At 49.4% G+C, this 15,350-nt stretch overlaps 1 protein-coding gene across 1 annotated transcript in view; it reads right to left on the reverse strand.

The window, feature by feature from the left end:
• ITGA11 (integrin subunit alpha 11) overlaps window positions 1–12,321 on the reverse strand; it is a 111,035-nt gene extending 98,714 nt beyond the window's left edge. Inside the window, exon 1 of the mRNA XM_016140970.2 lies at window positions 12,146–12,321. Within this exon, the coding sequence (XP_015996456.2) occupies window positions 12,146–12,197 (52 nt within the window). The 5' untranslated portion in view covers window positions 12,198–12,321. The remainder of the gene's footprint in view (window positions 1–12,145) is intronic.
• Window positions 12,322–15,350: the final 3,029 nt, after the last annotated feature.

The raw sequence follows: 15,350 nt of genomic DNA on the forward strand, positions 1-15,350 counted from the left end.
AAGTCAATTTAAAGAAAATTATTAAGTGAAAGTAGTCAATGTGTTACACAGATATGTCCAAAGCCGTGTGGGCGGTACATGAAAAGCAGCAAAGAAGGCAGGCTTTCAAGACGGTCAGACCTGGATTTGGATTCTGACCCTTTCGTTTAGTGGTAGCCGTGTGACCTTGGGCAAGTCACATAACCTCTCAGAATTGCAGTCTCTGGAGTCAGACCGTCTGGGTTCAAATACCAGGCTGTGACTTTATCGCCTGGGTGACCTTGGATAAGTTACTTACTTTCTACATGCTTCAGTTTCCTCATCTCTAAGGTAGGGGAAATAGTACCTTCTTACATGATTATTTAGGAGATGAGTGCTCAGAACAAAGCCTGACTCACAGTAGCCCTCAGTGAACGTTAGCAAGTATTACTGTTGCTAAATGTAATAAACTAACATTCATTGAGTACCTCATCCCTTCTAGACATTTCATGTGGTAGTCAGTAATTTTTCTAATTATTCGTACCGATCTCACAAGGTAGACATTCTAATTTTAATCATACATTCTAAAGAGAGGAAGTGATCTGCCCAAGGTCACATATTTAATAAATATTAAAACTCAAAGTCAGCGGCACATGCTCCTCATATGAACCTCTCTGGATTCAAACTCAGTCTCTCCACCTGTACAAGTGGGTTTCAAGTCATCTCCCAAGCCACCAGGGCAGAGTCTGGTCTGGCGGTTCCCGGGGCTTGGATTATAATGTAGCATGAACTGTTCAGCCCCTGCCATCCTCTCTAGGCACTGCCAGCTTCTTTGGGGGTGCTCAATGACATGGCCACATTCTTTGGTACATAGATATGTCTGAATCACTACCCTTTTGTGGGAAAAGAGGCTTTTAAAACTTCTGTTCCACCTCCTCCCCCTTGTTTCCTGGGAAGTCCCATTATATAGGTTTGCACTGTATTAAAACAAGGCCTTTCCCATGTCTCCTTGTGTCTCTGAGTCACAGTAAATAACACTGAACAGCAAGGGGCCAGCTGGGCCAGCCTGGGCTGCCTGCTGTAAACCGATTTGCCCCGGCCAAGGCCCTCCTCCCTTCGAGAGCCCCTTCCCCTCAGCAGCCCTCTTTGTCCCGCCCACCTGCAACTGCCAGTAGCCTCTTCTTGTCTGGAAAGAAAGCCGAAGTGTCAGGACTGAACGCGCCCTCACCTAGGGGACTCACATCTCAAGAAAGGTGACTGGAAAGAGGACGACGTTAATGTCAAAAGGGATGAATTAATGGCAAGTCAGGCTGCGGCAGGCTAGGTTGTGTGAGATTTTCATTAACTAGTCAATTCATTCCACAACTATTTATTCCTTGCTCCCTCTGGCTGGCACTGCTCTGGACCCTAGGATGTAGAAGTTAACATACAAGAATCCTTACTCCTGTGATTACATTCTGTTGGAGGAGGCAGCCAATAAACGAAGTGAATACGTAAATAGGTAATGATGCTAGTCGTGAGAAATACCTCAGTGAGACTGAAGCAGGAAGAGGCTGGAGGTTTGGTTAGGAGGTGCTGGAAAGGCCTCCATGGGAAGGTGATGTTGGAGCAAAGACCTGAGGAAGTGAGAGAAGCTCTTTGGTGAAAAGTATTCCAGGCGGAAGAAACAGCAAGTGCAAAGCCCACGGTGTCTTGTATTTTTGAAGAACATTCTGGAAACTGGGTGGGTGGAACAGAATGAGCAAGGGGAGGAGAAGAGGGTGAGGTCAGAAGGCAGGGAGAGCCAGATCGCACAGACTGACTCTCTGACTCAGAGTAGAAGGGGAGCTCTAGAGGGTTTAAGCAGAGGAAGGACACGCCATGATTGGACCTACATTCTAGCAGCATCCCTCTGGCTACTGGGTGGAAAAGCCTCAAGGAGACAAGGGCAGATTCAGTGAGTCTGTTAGGTGACTGTGGCCATAAGCTGTATGCGTTATCTTCCCCACAGTAGCTCCTAGGCCCCTGCCTGCCTCCTGGCCCTAGTCCTCTAGGCTGAGCAGAGGTGGGAAGGTGGATAGCAGGCCGGAGCTTTCACACCAAGGATGATGTGGGACAAGGGAACTGACAGACTGGCGGTGGGGTGGAGGGAGGGGCTAGTTTTAAGATGTGCTAGAATACAGGCAGGTCCATATTAAAAAGAGAGGAAAGAGTGGGGACAATCTTGGTGACAATTTCAACACGTTCGGAACAATCGGTGGGGCCTCTTGCTGAGCCTGCCAGTGTCTCTGCCCCTGGCTGGCCTCACCATCAGCAGCAAGCACATTCCACAGCTGATGTTTGGCTTGTGGTCTGGCCTGACCCTCTCATTGGTTTCTTTTGCTCTGAAAGGCTTTTAAAATCAGAACCTGGGTTCTCTTTAAGTCTGGGCATGAATCACTTCTTCTGGGCCCGGAAAGGGGATGGAGGGGTGGGAAGCCGCATGCTGTGAGTGCTCCCTCTCACTCAGGCTTGCATGCCACCAGGCATGTATGTATATGTGACGGGCTCCCAGTCGAAACGCTCTGAGTCAGACTTACTTCCAGCCTCCCGGCCAACATTTCCAACTGCCTGAGGGCCACCTCCACCTGCCCCAAAAGCCCTGCAAAGTCAACGTGACCAGAACTGACTCGACTTCCTCCTCCTCAAACCTCCTCGTCCTCAGGTCAGTGCCACCACCCTTTGGCCTCCAGACACCTTTCCTTCTCTGGTGACCAGGACCTGTTCCGTTCTGCCCTTCACAGGTTCACGTCTCTCAGCTTACCACGTTTACTTCGGGCTCTGGCGGCATCTTGCCTGGTTCACTGCTGTGCCCTTCTTATTCCATGGGCTTCCAGCTGTTGCCCTGTTGCACCCACCCCCTCTTCTCAAAACACAGGTTAGAATATGCCACTACCCTCCCTCAAGAACCTTTGGTGGCTCCCCAGCTGCTAAACCCAAATGCCTTTGTTGGCATTCAGGTCCTTTCTTAGTGGCCTCAGCCTGTTCTTACAGTTCCCCATAGCGCATATTCAGGATCTTGCTGAGTAAACATCAGGCTGTTTTGCCCAGATATAATCTACCCTTCCTGTATTTACAAACAATAATCTCCTTTTCATCTTTCAAATCCTAGGGTCTTTATCCGCAGCTCTCCTATAGCCTTTTCTTACTCCCCTGCTTATATCAGATTTATGTATCTAAGGATCTTCTCTCTCTTACTAAACCATAAACTCCTTGTAAGACAGGATTATCTCTTAGATTTTATACCCCAAACCACTTAGCACAGGTCTTGGCCCATACAGGCTACTGTGCTGAGACTCCATGGGGGTGCATGTGCAAAGAAATTTAAGACATTTCTCTTGCCCTTAAATATCTTTTCATCTACTTAGACAAACAGTTGTTACATGCATTCAACACATACATATTAAGTGAGCACCTACTATGTTTAGCACTGTGTGAGAGCTGAGGACACAGAGATTGAAAGGAGATGTGGCTTCTGCTCTCAGTCTAGTGGGGGAAGACGTTCAGGCGATTGTAATACTGTGTGGTGAGTGAAGTACAGGGTTATCTTGAGATCACACAAATGGGGCTCCAAGGTCTGGTTGAGGGGGCCAGGTGAGGCTTTCAGGAAGAATTAGTGCCCATGTGGAGACCTGAAGAATAAGTGGGAGACAGCCAGGAGAATGAAGGTGGCAGAACAGGGTATAGGGAACAATATCAGTGAAGTCCAGAGTGAGCTGGTGTGTTTGAGAAGCTAAGACGCTGTCTGGTGGGTGCTGCAGGGGTGTGCAGGGGCCCATGCACATGGTGCTGCTGGAGGTGATCCCCAAGCACAAGCCAGGGCCAGCCACTCAGGGTCTGTTAGCTCTATTAAAGAGTCTAGATTCAGCCTACTGGCAATAAAGAGCCACTGAGGGTTTTAAGCAGGGGAGTGACTACACAACTCAGTTTGTTTTTTTTTACGTCTCACTTTGGCTGTGGTTGAAAAAGGTCTGGATGGATGGGAGCAAGAGTCACGATGACACCTGAGTTTGGGCTTGGGCCTCAGGGAGGTCCCAGGATCCTCCTGGTCTGCCCCCAGGCCAGCTTCCTCTAAATGTTTTGGAGTATCCCTTTCCCACCCAGCCTGGTCTTGCTTTGCCGGTCCTCATTCCTAGTCAGGCACTTACTTCACTTGAACACTCACAATAGCTTGGGCTTCGTCTAACTCCTGCTGGGCATCTCCCACTTTCCCACAATCTCCGGGTACCACTCCATCTGTCTGGGGGCACCTTTGACCAGATCCTCTGCCAAATTAGTTCCTGTAGCCCCTCTTTGTCTTCCCCTGGGTCTCTGGCTTGGGGTCACCCAGTTTTATGGCCTTGGAGAGACACCGACTGGGTTACCAATATATAACCCTTCAATTACCAACTCCCACCCCTTAGCCTCTCAAATTTTGACTCCAAGTTGTGTCTCTAGCCCAGCCTGGCTATGAATCCTGTGCAATTTCAGGCTGGAGAGGAGGACTGGAAGAACTGAATCGGGAGAACTGGCGAAATCTTGGCTTCGCCACTCACTGACGGTTGTGGGACCCAGAGCAAGTCATTTCTCTTCCCTGGACGGTGTTTTCTCTTTTGCTTGATTGGGGATTAGATTTAGATTACGCTGGTGATTCTAAGCCTTGGCTGCCCATTGGAATTATTGGGGAGCTTTAAGAAACACCAGTGCTGGGCTCCACCACGGAGAGTGATGATGTGTTCTGGGGCCTAGGCAAAGGTTTTATTTTACATTGATATTCTCTTGTCTACTCAGGATTGAGGATTCTAAATTTGCTGATTAACAGCAATCTTATGATTGACCAAGAGGGGAGACAGAGGTGGGCAGGTAAAAGAACCTGAGGAAGGACCCCTTATTTAGAAGTGTTAATACAACAGGACCACAGCAGTACAAATACCTGTGGCAGAAGAAAAGCCAGTGAATTCAAGTTTTGGCTTCTTGCATTCGCCAAAGAGACTACTCCAGAGCCCAGTGTCAAATACTTGAAGGTCTCCCCCAAAAGATTCTTAAAGTAGTCATGGGGCAGTGATTAGAGAAAGAGCATCTTCTGAATTTTGTGGGTTAAAAATCATCCCCCAGCCCTGCCTTTAGAACTGCTCCATGGACACATCTGCATCTATGGGCCCCAGCACTTCACATGAGCCTTGCAGTCTGTGTGTGATCTGTGTCCTCCTGTCCCTGCCATGTTCCTTGAGGAGGAGGCTGTACCTTTTCTTATTTGGAATCCCCAGATCCTGGAGGTGCCTGGGGTTTAGTGAATGTTCGGTACATGTTGACCAAATGGACAAGCGACTCAGTTTCTTCACCTATAAAGTGGGATCATGATGCCTCCTTGCCAAATTACAGGCATATGGGGAGGACCATGTGAGTAGAGTTGTTTCATAGTTGTGCAGTCACTCAGGGGACCACACTCAAAAGAGCCCCTGCTTGGTTTAATGCTTCCTGTGGCCATCTTGAAATTCTGAATAATTTTTAAACAAGAAGCCCTGCATTTTCATTTTGCACTGGGTCCCACAGATTGTGTAGCCAGTAAGAGGTGTGAAAAAACTCAAAGAAGAGCTCTGTCTACAAATTATTTATGGAACTTTAGGATTGCCACCAATCGCTGAATATGAGGGGTTATGAGCTCCAGGAAAAGAGCAGTTCCGGCAGAAGGAGGGGAGCTGGACCTCGCTTTGTGGCCTTCTTCCTGGTAGGAGGAGGCAGCAGTGTTCTGAGGGCCTGGGGTTGGGTCGGGGTGAGAGAGAGGTTTGTGGAGATTGGGGATGCACCCAGAGGTCTACAAAGAATAATTTCAATGATCTAGTCCTACCTGACTGCTACAGATATAGAAAACATACCATTATTTTAGCTGAAGCGTAGTTTTCTCCTTAATTTCTTTTGATTAGGTTTATAACATCATCTTTGGCCAGGAGACCTGCCCCTAAGTTCCTATGTGATCTTGGGAAAATCATAGGGAATCACTTAACCTTTGAGAGCCTCAGTTTTCCCATCTACCTAAAGTCCGTACCAGCTTTAGTAGGTCCTCCGGCCTCATGTGGCCTATCCTGACTGATAGAACGAACATATGGGAGAGCTCTTTGCAGGCTCTTCGCAGACTGGAGCTGCACACACTCGCTCATTTCATGATTTTTCCTTGGCCTTCCTGAGGTTCAGTTCTCCTGATCTGCAAAGAACAGCCCTGGAAATCTTCTAGGTCAGGATTCCTGGCAGCATGGACCAGCTGGGTGATGCTGCTGGAGGAAGAAAACTGTCAGCCCCAGCTGTGGAGGCAGGAACCCCTTCTCTGTGTCATCCTGTTTGGAATCCAGAGCACGTTGCTATAGCAAGTTGCCTAACTCATCCCACATGCCACGTGGAAAAACCTCTGCCTGCTTTAGAACAACATCAACCAAGCCACAGACTGGCTTCTTCTGTGTCATAAGATGAGGCCGCCATCATCCACAAGAGCTGGGTTAGAACGCACCTGACAAGTGATGGAAATGGGCTGAGCGGTTGAACCATGCCAGGCAGGTCCCCCACCTCAATTATTTTGTCTGCTGGCTGGTCCTCATGCCTGAAGTTCCCCCATCAGTTCTTTATTCCTTTGGCTCAAGGCATAGCCCAGTTAAAATGCAAACCGCTTTAGGGAGGATACAGGAAGTTGTCATCACTCCTTAGTGCTTTTCAGCATGAATTAACTCATTAGGCCTGGAACTCAGATCAGGCTTTAATTAGGGGAATGAGAGCAAAGGTGGGAAGGGAGGAAGAGTGTGCCCAGCCTGTCTCAGGAGGGTGGGCTGGAGAGGGAGCCCTAGGGCAGAGTGGCCAAGAGCACTGGGTAGTGAGGGGCAGGCGGTAGAACCGCACTTGGCCCTGAGCTGAAAGGCAAGTAAAAGAGAGAGGATCCCATGCTAGGTGGCACCAGGTGAGGGCCACTTCTCACCAAGCCAGCATCTAGCTTAGTGTCTAGCAGAGTCTGAAGAGGGATCTGCCACCCCGGGGCTGGTATCCCTGTGACAATGGCCATGTGCGCACTGATGTTACTTCCCCTGAAGACTGCTCCTTCAGCAAGGGCATCTTACTGGTCTTTCTATGCCCTTTAGGCCCAATTCCTAAAGAGATACTATGCATGGATTAACAATAGCAGCTTTGTGGGCAAATCCTGACACCATCTTTTACTCAATCCTCATGACCTTGGACTAGCCATTTAACTTCTCATGTGTAACCTGGTGATTTCAGGTTAGTGAAATCATGCAGCCATTTTGAGACCTAACTGACATGTGAAAAGATGCTTGATGCAGTCAGTGGCTGGCATCAGCCAAATAATAAATGATGGGAATGGTAAAAACTGCTGCTGTTCATGAAGGGCTTTCTGGGTACCAGATGCTGTTCTAAGCACTTGATACAAATGAACCATGTAAGATCATCTCACATACACATCAGCCTGTGAAGTCATTACTCTCCCCATTTTACTGTTGACGAAAATGAGGCCCAGAGGGCTTATCTAGGATCACCCAAGTGGAAAGCATTTGAAGCCAGGAAGCGGGGCTCCCAGACCAGGCATGCTGATGATTACTGCTGTGCAATAAGTGTGTGGGTGAAGGGGGAATGAGAGAGAGACAGAGGCAGGGAGGGGGTTGGACCACACTGACTTTTTCCTCCAGGTGCGATTTTATTCATCCCATGACTCAGGCCATAAGTACACAGTCTGGAAACCCTTCAGGGAATTTTTTGGGAGCTTATTTATTTTCAGTTTACAAGATGACCTGCTCCAGTCTGGGCATTCAACTAAAAATTTGTACTGTCAGGAATTACACGCTGGGGGCTGGGGATGGTCCCCACCTGGGTCACTCCTCCCTACAGCAAGCACTCCACACTGGGGGCATGTGAGTATTTTTGGAGCTTACAATTGTTTTGAGGAAAATAGTTTCAAATGGCTATACAATCTTTATGGTAGCTCATGGTTTGAAGCTAGTGCGATAGGGAGCATTAAGAAATAAAGAGAAGCAGAGATACCATTTTTAAAATGTGTTAGTGCATTTTTAAATCTTGTTTTATAGTACCTTCTTTGAGTCAGCCAGAGGCCATCACTACTTGGGGAGGATTATGATGGATTCTTTCTTTTTGCAATTGTAGAACATTGCTCAACTTTGACTCCCAAAGTAAGATTTTGGAGCCTATAGTGAGACAGTTATCTCTAAAGTCTGGTATTGTGGAGAGAAAAGAGGACTTTTGAATTCTCTGAACACCAGACTGGCAAGAGCCAAACCAGGCCAGCTTGGAACATAGTTTTGTCCTATGTAATGAGAGGAGAGGACCAAAGGGAAGTTCCCTGCTGCTTGAGGAAGCTTCCACTACAGAAAGCAGAGAGAAAGAGGTTCAGAGAGTGCAAAATTAGGGTGAATCACTATCTGAGTTCCTTGCGGGCCCACACGGAAACAATGAGAATGGCAAGGAGATAGACATCCCATCTCTGGGGGTTCCACAGTAGGACAGAGATGGGGGCATGGTGAATAAGCAGACAGTGGGTGACACTCCACTCCCATCTCTTCAGGTCCCCAGAGCCTAATGTGGAAGGATCCGGAAGCGACCCAGCTGATGGTAGCTGAGAGGCTTGGCCGACAAGCTCCCAGTAGGGTGGCGGTGGGGGAGGCAAAGTGACAAACTTCATCTCCTCTTCTCTTCCAAAGCTGATGAGAGGGGTTTGGATCTTTTTAGTCTTTGCAAACCCATGGTGCCCAGGACTGTGCTTTCTCCATATGAGGTTTTTCTGCTGAATAAGATCCCCATCCATCCACAAGGACACACAAGAGCCATGCTGAGTGGGATGGTTCTCCTTTCCAAAACTATCACACTAAAATCATATTGAATTCAAGACAGACTCAATGCCAAAACAAAAAAAAAAAACAAAAAAAAACAAAAAAACACCTGAGTTCCCATCATGATCAAGACTTTGGGTCTGGTCTCTAGGTCAGGGGCTAGGAAAGTTTAAGTTTATTTAGAACCATGACACGTAGGCCTCCTCTGAGCCTCCAGCAGTACCCCAGCACTTCCTCTAGACTTCTCTTATGGACTTGAGTTTGAAAGTTATATCTCTGTGAATCCTTAGGTCCTTTACTTAGTACCATGAGTGCTGCTGCTGCTGCTGCTTCTGCTGCTACTGAATAAGAAACTCAACCTTTTTGAGTGCTTAGTATGTGCCTGCAATTTTCCGAGTACTTTATATACATTTGCTCATTTAATCTTTGGATAACCCTGTAAGTTCTATTATTATCATCCCCATTTTGCAGGTGAAGAAACTGAGGCACAGAGCCATTTAGTAACTTGCCAAGGGCACAGACTTTTAACTGGCAAAACCCAGACCCATCCCAGGCAGTGAGACCTCAGGGCCTTTGACCCCACGCTGTGTCTGATTTCTCCATCTGTTTTTATGGGGCCTGGCAGATAAAAGGTACTGAATAAAGACTAGGTTTTTAAAGAATCATCACCTCATCACCTCTTACAGATGTGCTATGGTATTAAAGTCCTGGTCAATAGATCTGCTCTCTCTGAATGTCAGCTGGAAAAGTCTTTGGACTTGTCTTCTTTTTCTTTGTTCTGGCTTTCTTGATCGTTTTGTCCACCCTATCACTCTGCCCAGCCTGCAGCAGGAGCCCTGGAAAGACTGAGGCCCTGAATGGCCTCAGTGGGGACTCACTCCCAAGCTGGTCTGTGACAGGTTCCCTGCCCAGCCAAACTATGTCATCACCAGTAGGAAAGCTTCCTAATAATCCTGACATTGAGTCCATGTGATGAGAAATCAACATCAACCCTGTGCTGGAGCCAGGGGAATGGACCGAATGACCCCTGAGATTCTTCCAATCTTCAGAGTACAGACTGACCACAGTCATCTCTGTGGTTTTAAAATATTCACCTTTTTGTTCTTGAACTAGTCCCAGAAACACACTTTAACATATGACTAGTCCCACTTTACGGCCTGTCCACACTCCACACACTCATTCAAGGCACTGTTCAAATGGTGTTTCCTCCTCCAGGAAGCCTCCCTTGCTTAATCAAGTGGAACTGAACTTCTCTTGTTTGAACGGCAGCCCTTATCTTCTCTACGCTGTCCACTCCCTAGTGTCTTTACTTAGCTTTCCCTGGTCTTGCCTTGTCCTCAGCTCTAGGAAGGGCCCAGATTGCACACATGATTGGGCCCCAGCCCCAGCTCCTTGCAAGCAGATGTCGTTCCAACATTGATTGATATGTTTAATGAATCCCATATTTCAAGAATCCAAACTGACCAGGAGTGGTTTCCTCCGTATAAAGGGAGCTCTGAGTCACAAATCCTGTCCTCATCCTTTGCCCCATTCCCCAACCCGCCTCTGCCTCTGCATAAGTAACAACAACTCAACCATTGCCACAGTCCTACTGTGCACCAAACCTTGGATTAAGGACTTTTTTTTTCTTACAGTGACTCAATCATCCCCACAGTGTTATTAACTCAGAATTTCTATCTCCAAACCTATTGGAGAGATTGTATAACCTACCCAAGGTTGTACAGCTAGTGGGCAGCAGAACCAGAACTGGAAGCCAGGTCTGATTTCCAAGACTTTACTCTTAGCTTCCTGAGGTCCGGACTGTCTGCAGCCCCTCCATCCTAAGATCTGGGGATTTGGGGGTGTGGTTCCACCTATCTGGAGTGCACTCTCTTTTCCTGTGGCTGGATCTCTTAGTGATGTGAAGACAGTTCCTAGAGTTGTTTCTCCTCCCATCTGAGCGACCCAGAGTGCACTTTACCTCCTCCTGAAGTCGGTTTCTAGATGTGTGCTGGCCCAGTCACAGCTCTTCCCTCGCTTTCTCCACCTACCCGCTGCACCCCACCACCGCAACTTAATGCATCAATGTTTGTTTTCAACTATGACGTTAGTACCTAAATTGAACTCCACCAGTCAGAGGCCCTTTCAACTACAGATCACCCCTGAAGCATCATTATAGACAGACTGATAGGAGGGTGCACTTGTTTCCGTGGTACTCCGGAACTGGGGTGAACGAGCGTGGGCTGGGGGTGGTCTCCACCTGTGCCCCTCTGAGGGCGCCTCTCCCATTGCCACCGCATCTGACTCCAGTACTGGCCGCAGCCCCGGTCTGGAGTACACGCGTAAGGGGAGGCCAGGCGAGGCAAGGCCCGGCGGCCAGTCCCGGAGGCGGCGGGTTCTGGTTTCCGCGCGGTAGAGGGGCCCTGAAAGCTTTTGCGGTGGATTCAACAGCGTTGCTGGCCGCCGCCCCCGCGTGGCGGGTCCGGCTGGGGTGCGCGGCGTGGGGAAGCCCGGGCCGGGTGCCCCAATGCAGAGCCCAGGGCTGGCCTCTCGCTCCCAGCCGCGCGCCCCGCCGGCCCGAGGTCCTCGCAGCGCCCCGACACCTGGAGTGCATTAGGCGGCGGCGCGGGTTTCGGCGACCGCGGCTTCCCCGGATTATTGAATAATTGTATAATAACGAGCGCAGGGTGGGGGTCAATGCTCCGTCCCTACCCCGAGTGTCAGGTAACGCTTGCGTGAGCGCTGGACCGCGGAGTTGCGCCCCGCTGCCTTTGGCCTGGCTGGCGACTGCTCACCACCGCCTTGGGGCTGGCGCGCTAGGGTTCGCTTGGTTCGCGGCGGGACGGACTCTGGGCTGCTCTCGGCTCCCAGGTCTCCCCAGCCCTCCAGGGCCTCCGTGCCCGGCTCTCCACACTGCAGGATGCGCCCTCCGCGCCGCGCATTAGGGCAGCGAGGCAGAGCTCGCTCCGCGCGCCCCATCCCCTTCCCAGCCCGAGCCCTCGGCGCTCCTGAGACGCCCGAGTGCCCCTGGTGGTGACGCGGAAACCCCGGCGTGGCCCTTGGAGTCCAACGAGTCCAGTGGGGAGTCCGGTGGGGCCAGCCCGCAGCGCTTTTCAACTCGAGCCTCTTCAACTCTTCCCAAAACACACCAAACTCCCCGCTCCAAGTCGATTCCACGCGCCTCCCACTTTTGCGGAACTTGGCGGGGCCGCTAGATTGTAGCCAGTTCCTGGGGGACCCACGTCCCCAAAGAGTAGCTAAGATAGGACCCTGGGAGGCGCACCGCGCGCGTCCCGCTCCTGGCAGCTGGATCAGAGGCCCCGGAGGACCAGGGAGGGTTCCCGGAGGCAAGGGGAAGCAAGAGGAGCACGTACCTGGCCATAGGCTGAGCGCCCAGGCCATCAGGAGTCCCCTGTGCAGGTCCATGGCCCGTGGCGCGGCTGCGGGTGCCCGGTGTGGAGCGGCGGCGGGGGGCGGCGAGCCAGAGCGGCAGCCTCCTGGGCGCGGCGCCTGAGCCTGCACTGCGCGCCGCGCGCGCGGCTCCCTGACAGCCGGCTGGTTCAGAGGAAGTGGGAGGGCTCGAGCGGCAGGGAGGGGCGCGCGACTCCACTCGTCTCTGGCTCCGGTCCAGGTCCAGTCTCGGCCCCTCTGCCACCTGGGCAGACAGTATGCTGCCACCTGGGCAGGCAGGATGCTGCCACTTTGACGCCGTCTCCAGATCTCTCTACCGCACCTCTGCCTTAGGAGAAAACCCCAGAGAACCGCTCCTCGGAACCACCTCGCCAGTGTAGCACCTTCCTCTATACCACCACTACCCAATTCAGAGTCTGTTCAGGAAAAGTGGTTTATATTCCCACTTCCCAGAGGAAAGAGCTTCACAAAGCTGAGAGGGGTACCTAAGGTGACCCAAGGACACGGGCGGTGGTGACTCAGGTCTCTCTTAGCCAAAGGGAGTGGATGTCCCTCAAAAGTCTATTCTGAGACATCCCCTTGCCTCCCTGCACCCTGGAGCTTGGGACGAACATAAAAGCACAGTACTACTTCTGACCCTGGAAGAAATGCAGATCCCCTCCACATCCACTCTCCCCACCCCTTGCACCTGAGGCTTTCCAAAGCCTCCAGGAGGACTGTGCCCACTTTTACCATAACAGTGAAACTCTGCTTTGGAACCCAGCCACCTTCCTTCCCAGCTCTTCTGACCACTGACAATTAAATTCAACGCACAGTTGTTGCACAAGCTTTAAATCAGGCCCTGGACCACAACCCATGGGTGGAGGCTGGCCTTTCCAGCAGGGGGGAAAGCAGAGGCAGAGGGGAGGGTGGCAAGTGTGGTGAAAGTTCCAGCAAGGCCCCTCATCACTGTTTCAGGATAGCCTTTCCTCCCCCCTTTCTTCCTATCCTTACCAGGTCCCATCCCCAGATACATGTCATTAATTCTCCCTCTCTTCCTTTCCTCTCTTCTCATTTTTCTCCATTGTACTTAGCAGAGAAACTGCATAACAATTGGTATAATCATTTGATTCGCTTTTCTCTCCTTGTCCAGACTGAAAACATCATTAGGGTAGAAATGTTTGGTTCACAACTAAGCACTCAGCCCCCACCACTAGGAACACAGTAGATGGGTAGGTGGGTGGACAGATGGGTGGCTGGGTGAACACAGGGGTGTGAGGGTGCACAGAGGGTGGAGTTTTATGTCTGGAAGGGATTGGAAGGGCTTGCTAGAAGTGACAGGCCAGGTCCTGGAGGGTGAGGTGGGTTTTGAGAAAGCCCAGGTTCGCATAAATATAGTAGTGGGCATTGTGTCTGCCATCCAAATATCACTCTTTTCTTGGTAGCTACCCTTGTTTATTTTGGTATCCTCACCTCTCCTTACCAGCCACAGACTTTGGGGGAAGCTGATTCCATCCCCGGTGTGTGTGTGTGGGGGGGAGGGGGCGCATGTGGTTTAGGCTGAAATGAATCAGTGTATTGCCATCCCCTGGCCATAGTTTAAGAAAGAGCAATATGACAAAGTAAAAAAGGTTTTCTGAGAAGCTTTCTTATTCTTCTAAAAGAGCTCCTAGAATGAATTAACGAATTAATGTTGTCACCTTCCCTTTTCCTACATTCCCTCCCAGGATGGGACAAAGACCTGGAAATTGATAAGGGTCTGGGTGGGAAGGGAGGTCTGGCCTTGGGATAAGGCAGATGCTAAATGACAGGATGGAGAAACCAAGTTCCAGGAATGTCTCTTTGAGCCCCTAAATCAAGCCACCCCTTGAGCCTGCTCCCCTGAGAGCTTTTTAATCATGCAGCCATTGAGTCCCTTTTATTGTTTAAGTGGGTTTGAGTCAGGATGCTTTGAACTAGAGCATCCTGATACAGCTGTCCAGTGGAATGCAAACCACTTCCCTGTTTTGCATATTCATGCCTTCCCAAGTGGTTCCCGAACTGCAGGTACCTGGGAGTTGCCTACAGCACCTGTGAAGAATGCAAAATCCCAGAAGATAAGGGAGTCTTGTTGGAGACCACAGGCACTCTGCTGTGTGGGTGGGCTGAAGACAGTGCTCTGAGACTGCACACTGCTTGCAGTAAGGGCTCTCTACAGTGAGTGTGCTGCCACTGGTCCTTGAGTAAGTCTACCATTGATTAATTCCCATTGTCCTCATCAGGGCATGGGGGGTCCTGAATCCAGTATGTGTGTCTTTGTATAACCCGGGTGGGTGGAGAGAGTGGAGAGGCATGCCCTCACTTATTCTTTCAACCAATATTTGAGTGCCTACTGTGCCTATGCTCAAGGAACTAGTAATGGAGCTAGGAAGATGAGACATAGCCTCATATTTATTGGCTTTGTCTTTATTTATTATTTATCATTCATTTAAATCATTTAGTATTTAGTAATTTTTAAACACTATTTAAATCAAACAAGACAGCCTATGGGCGACAAATGCATGATCTATATTCAGTCTGGAGAAGCTCAGAGAAAGGCTTTATGAAAGCTGGGGGTTGAGTTAAGCAGTAATATAATTATAATCCTTTACATGTACATAGAGTATTTATTTATTTTTTATTGAGATGTAATTCACATGCCATAAAATTTGCCAGGCAATTCAGCAACTTTCAGTGTATTCACAAGGTTGTGCAACTATTGTTACTAATTTTGGAACATTTTTATCAACAGCAAAAGAAACTCTGTAACCATGAGCAGCCATTCCCCATTCCCTCACCCCAGTCCCTAGCAACCACTAATCTACTTTGTGTCTCTATGGATTTGTCTATTCTGGACATTTCATGTAAATGAAATCATAGAGTATGTGGCCTTTTGTGTCTGGCTTCTCTCACTTAGCACATTGTTTTCAAGGTCCATCTTATTATAACATCTATCAGTATTTCATTTATTTTTATTGTCAAATAATACTCCATCATATGTATATACAATATTTTGTTTCTCTACTCATCAGGTGAAGGATGTTGGGTTCTTCTTACTTTTTGGCTATTATGAATAATGCTGCTATAAACATTCGTGTACACGTTTTTATGTGAACATGTTTTCAATTCTCTTGGGTCTATACTTAAGAGTGGAATTTCTGGGGCATATGG

This window comes from Rousettus aegyptiacus, unplaced genomic scaffold (genome assembly GCF_014176215.1).
Source record: "Rousettus aegyptiacus isolate mRouAeg1 unplaced genomic scaffold, mRouAeg1.p scaffold_m13_p_3, whole genome shotgun sequence".
Taxonomy (NCBI): Eukaryota; Metazoa; Chordata; class Mammalia; order Chiroptera; family Pteropodidae; genus Rousettus; species Rousettus aegyptiacus.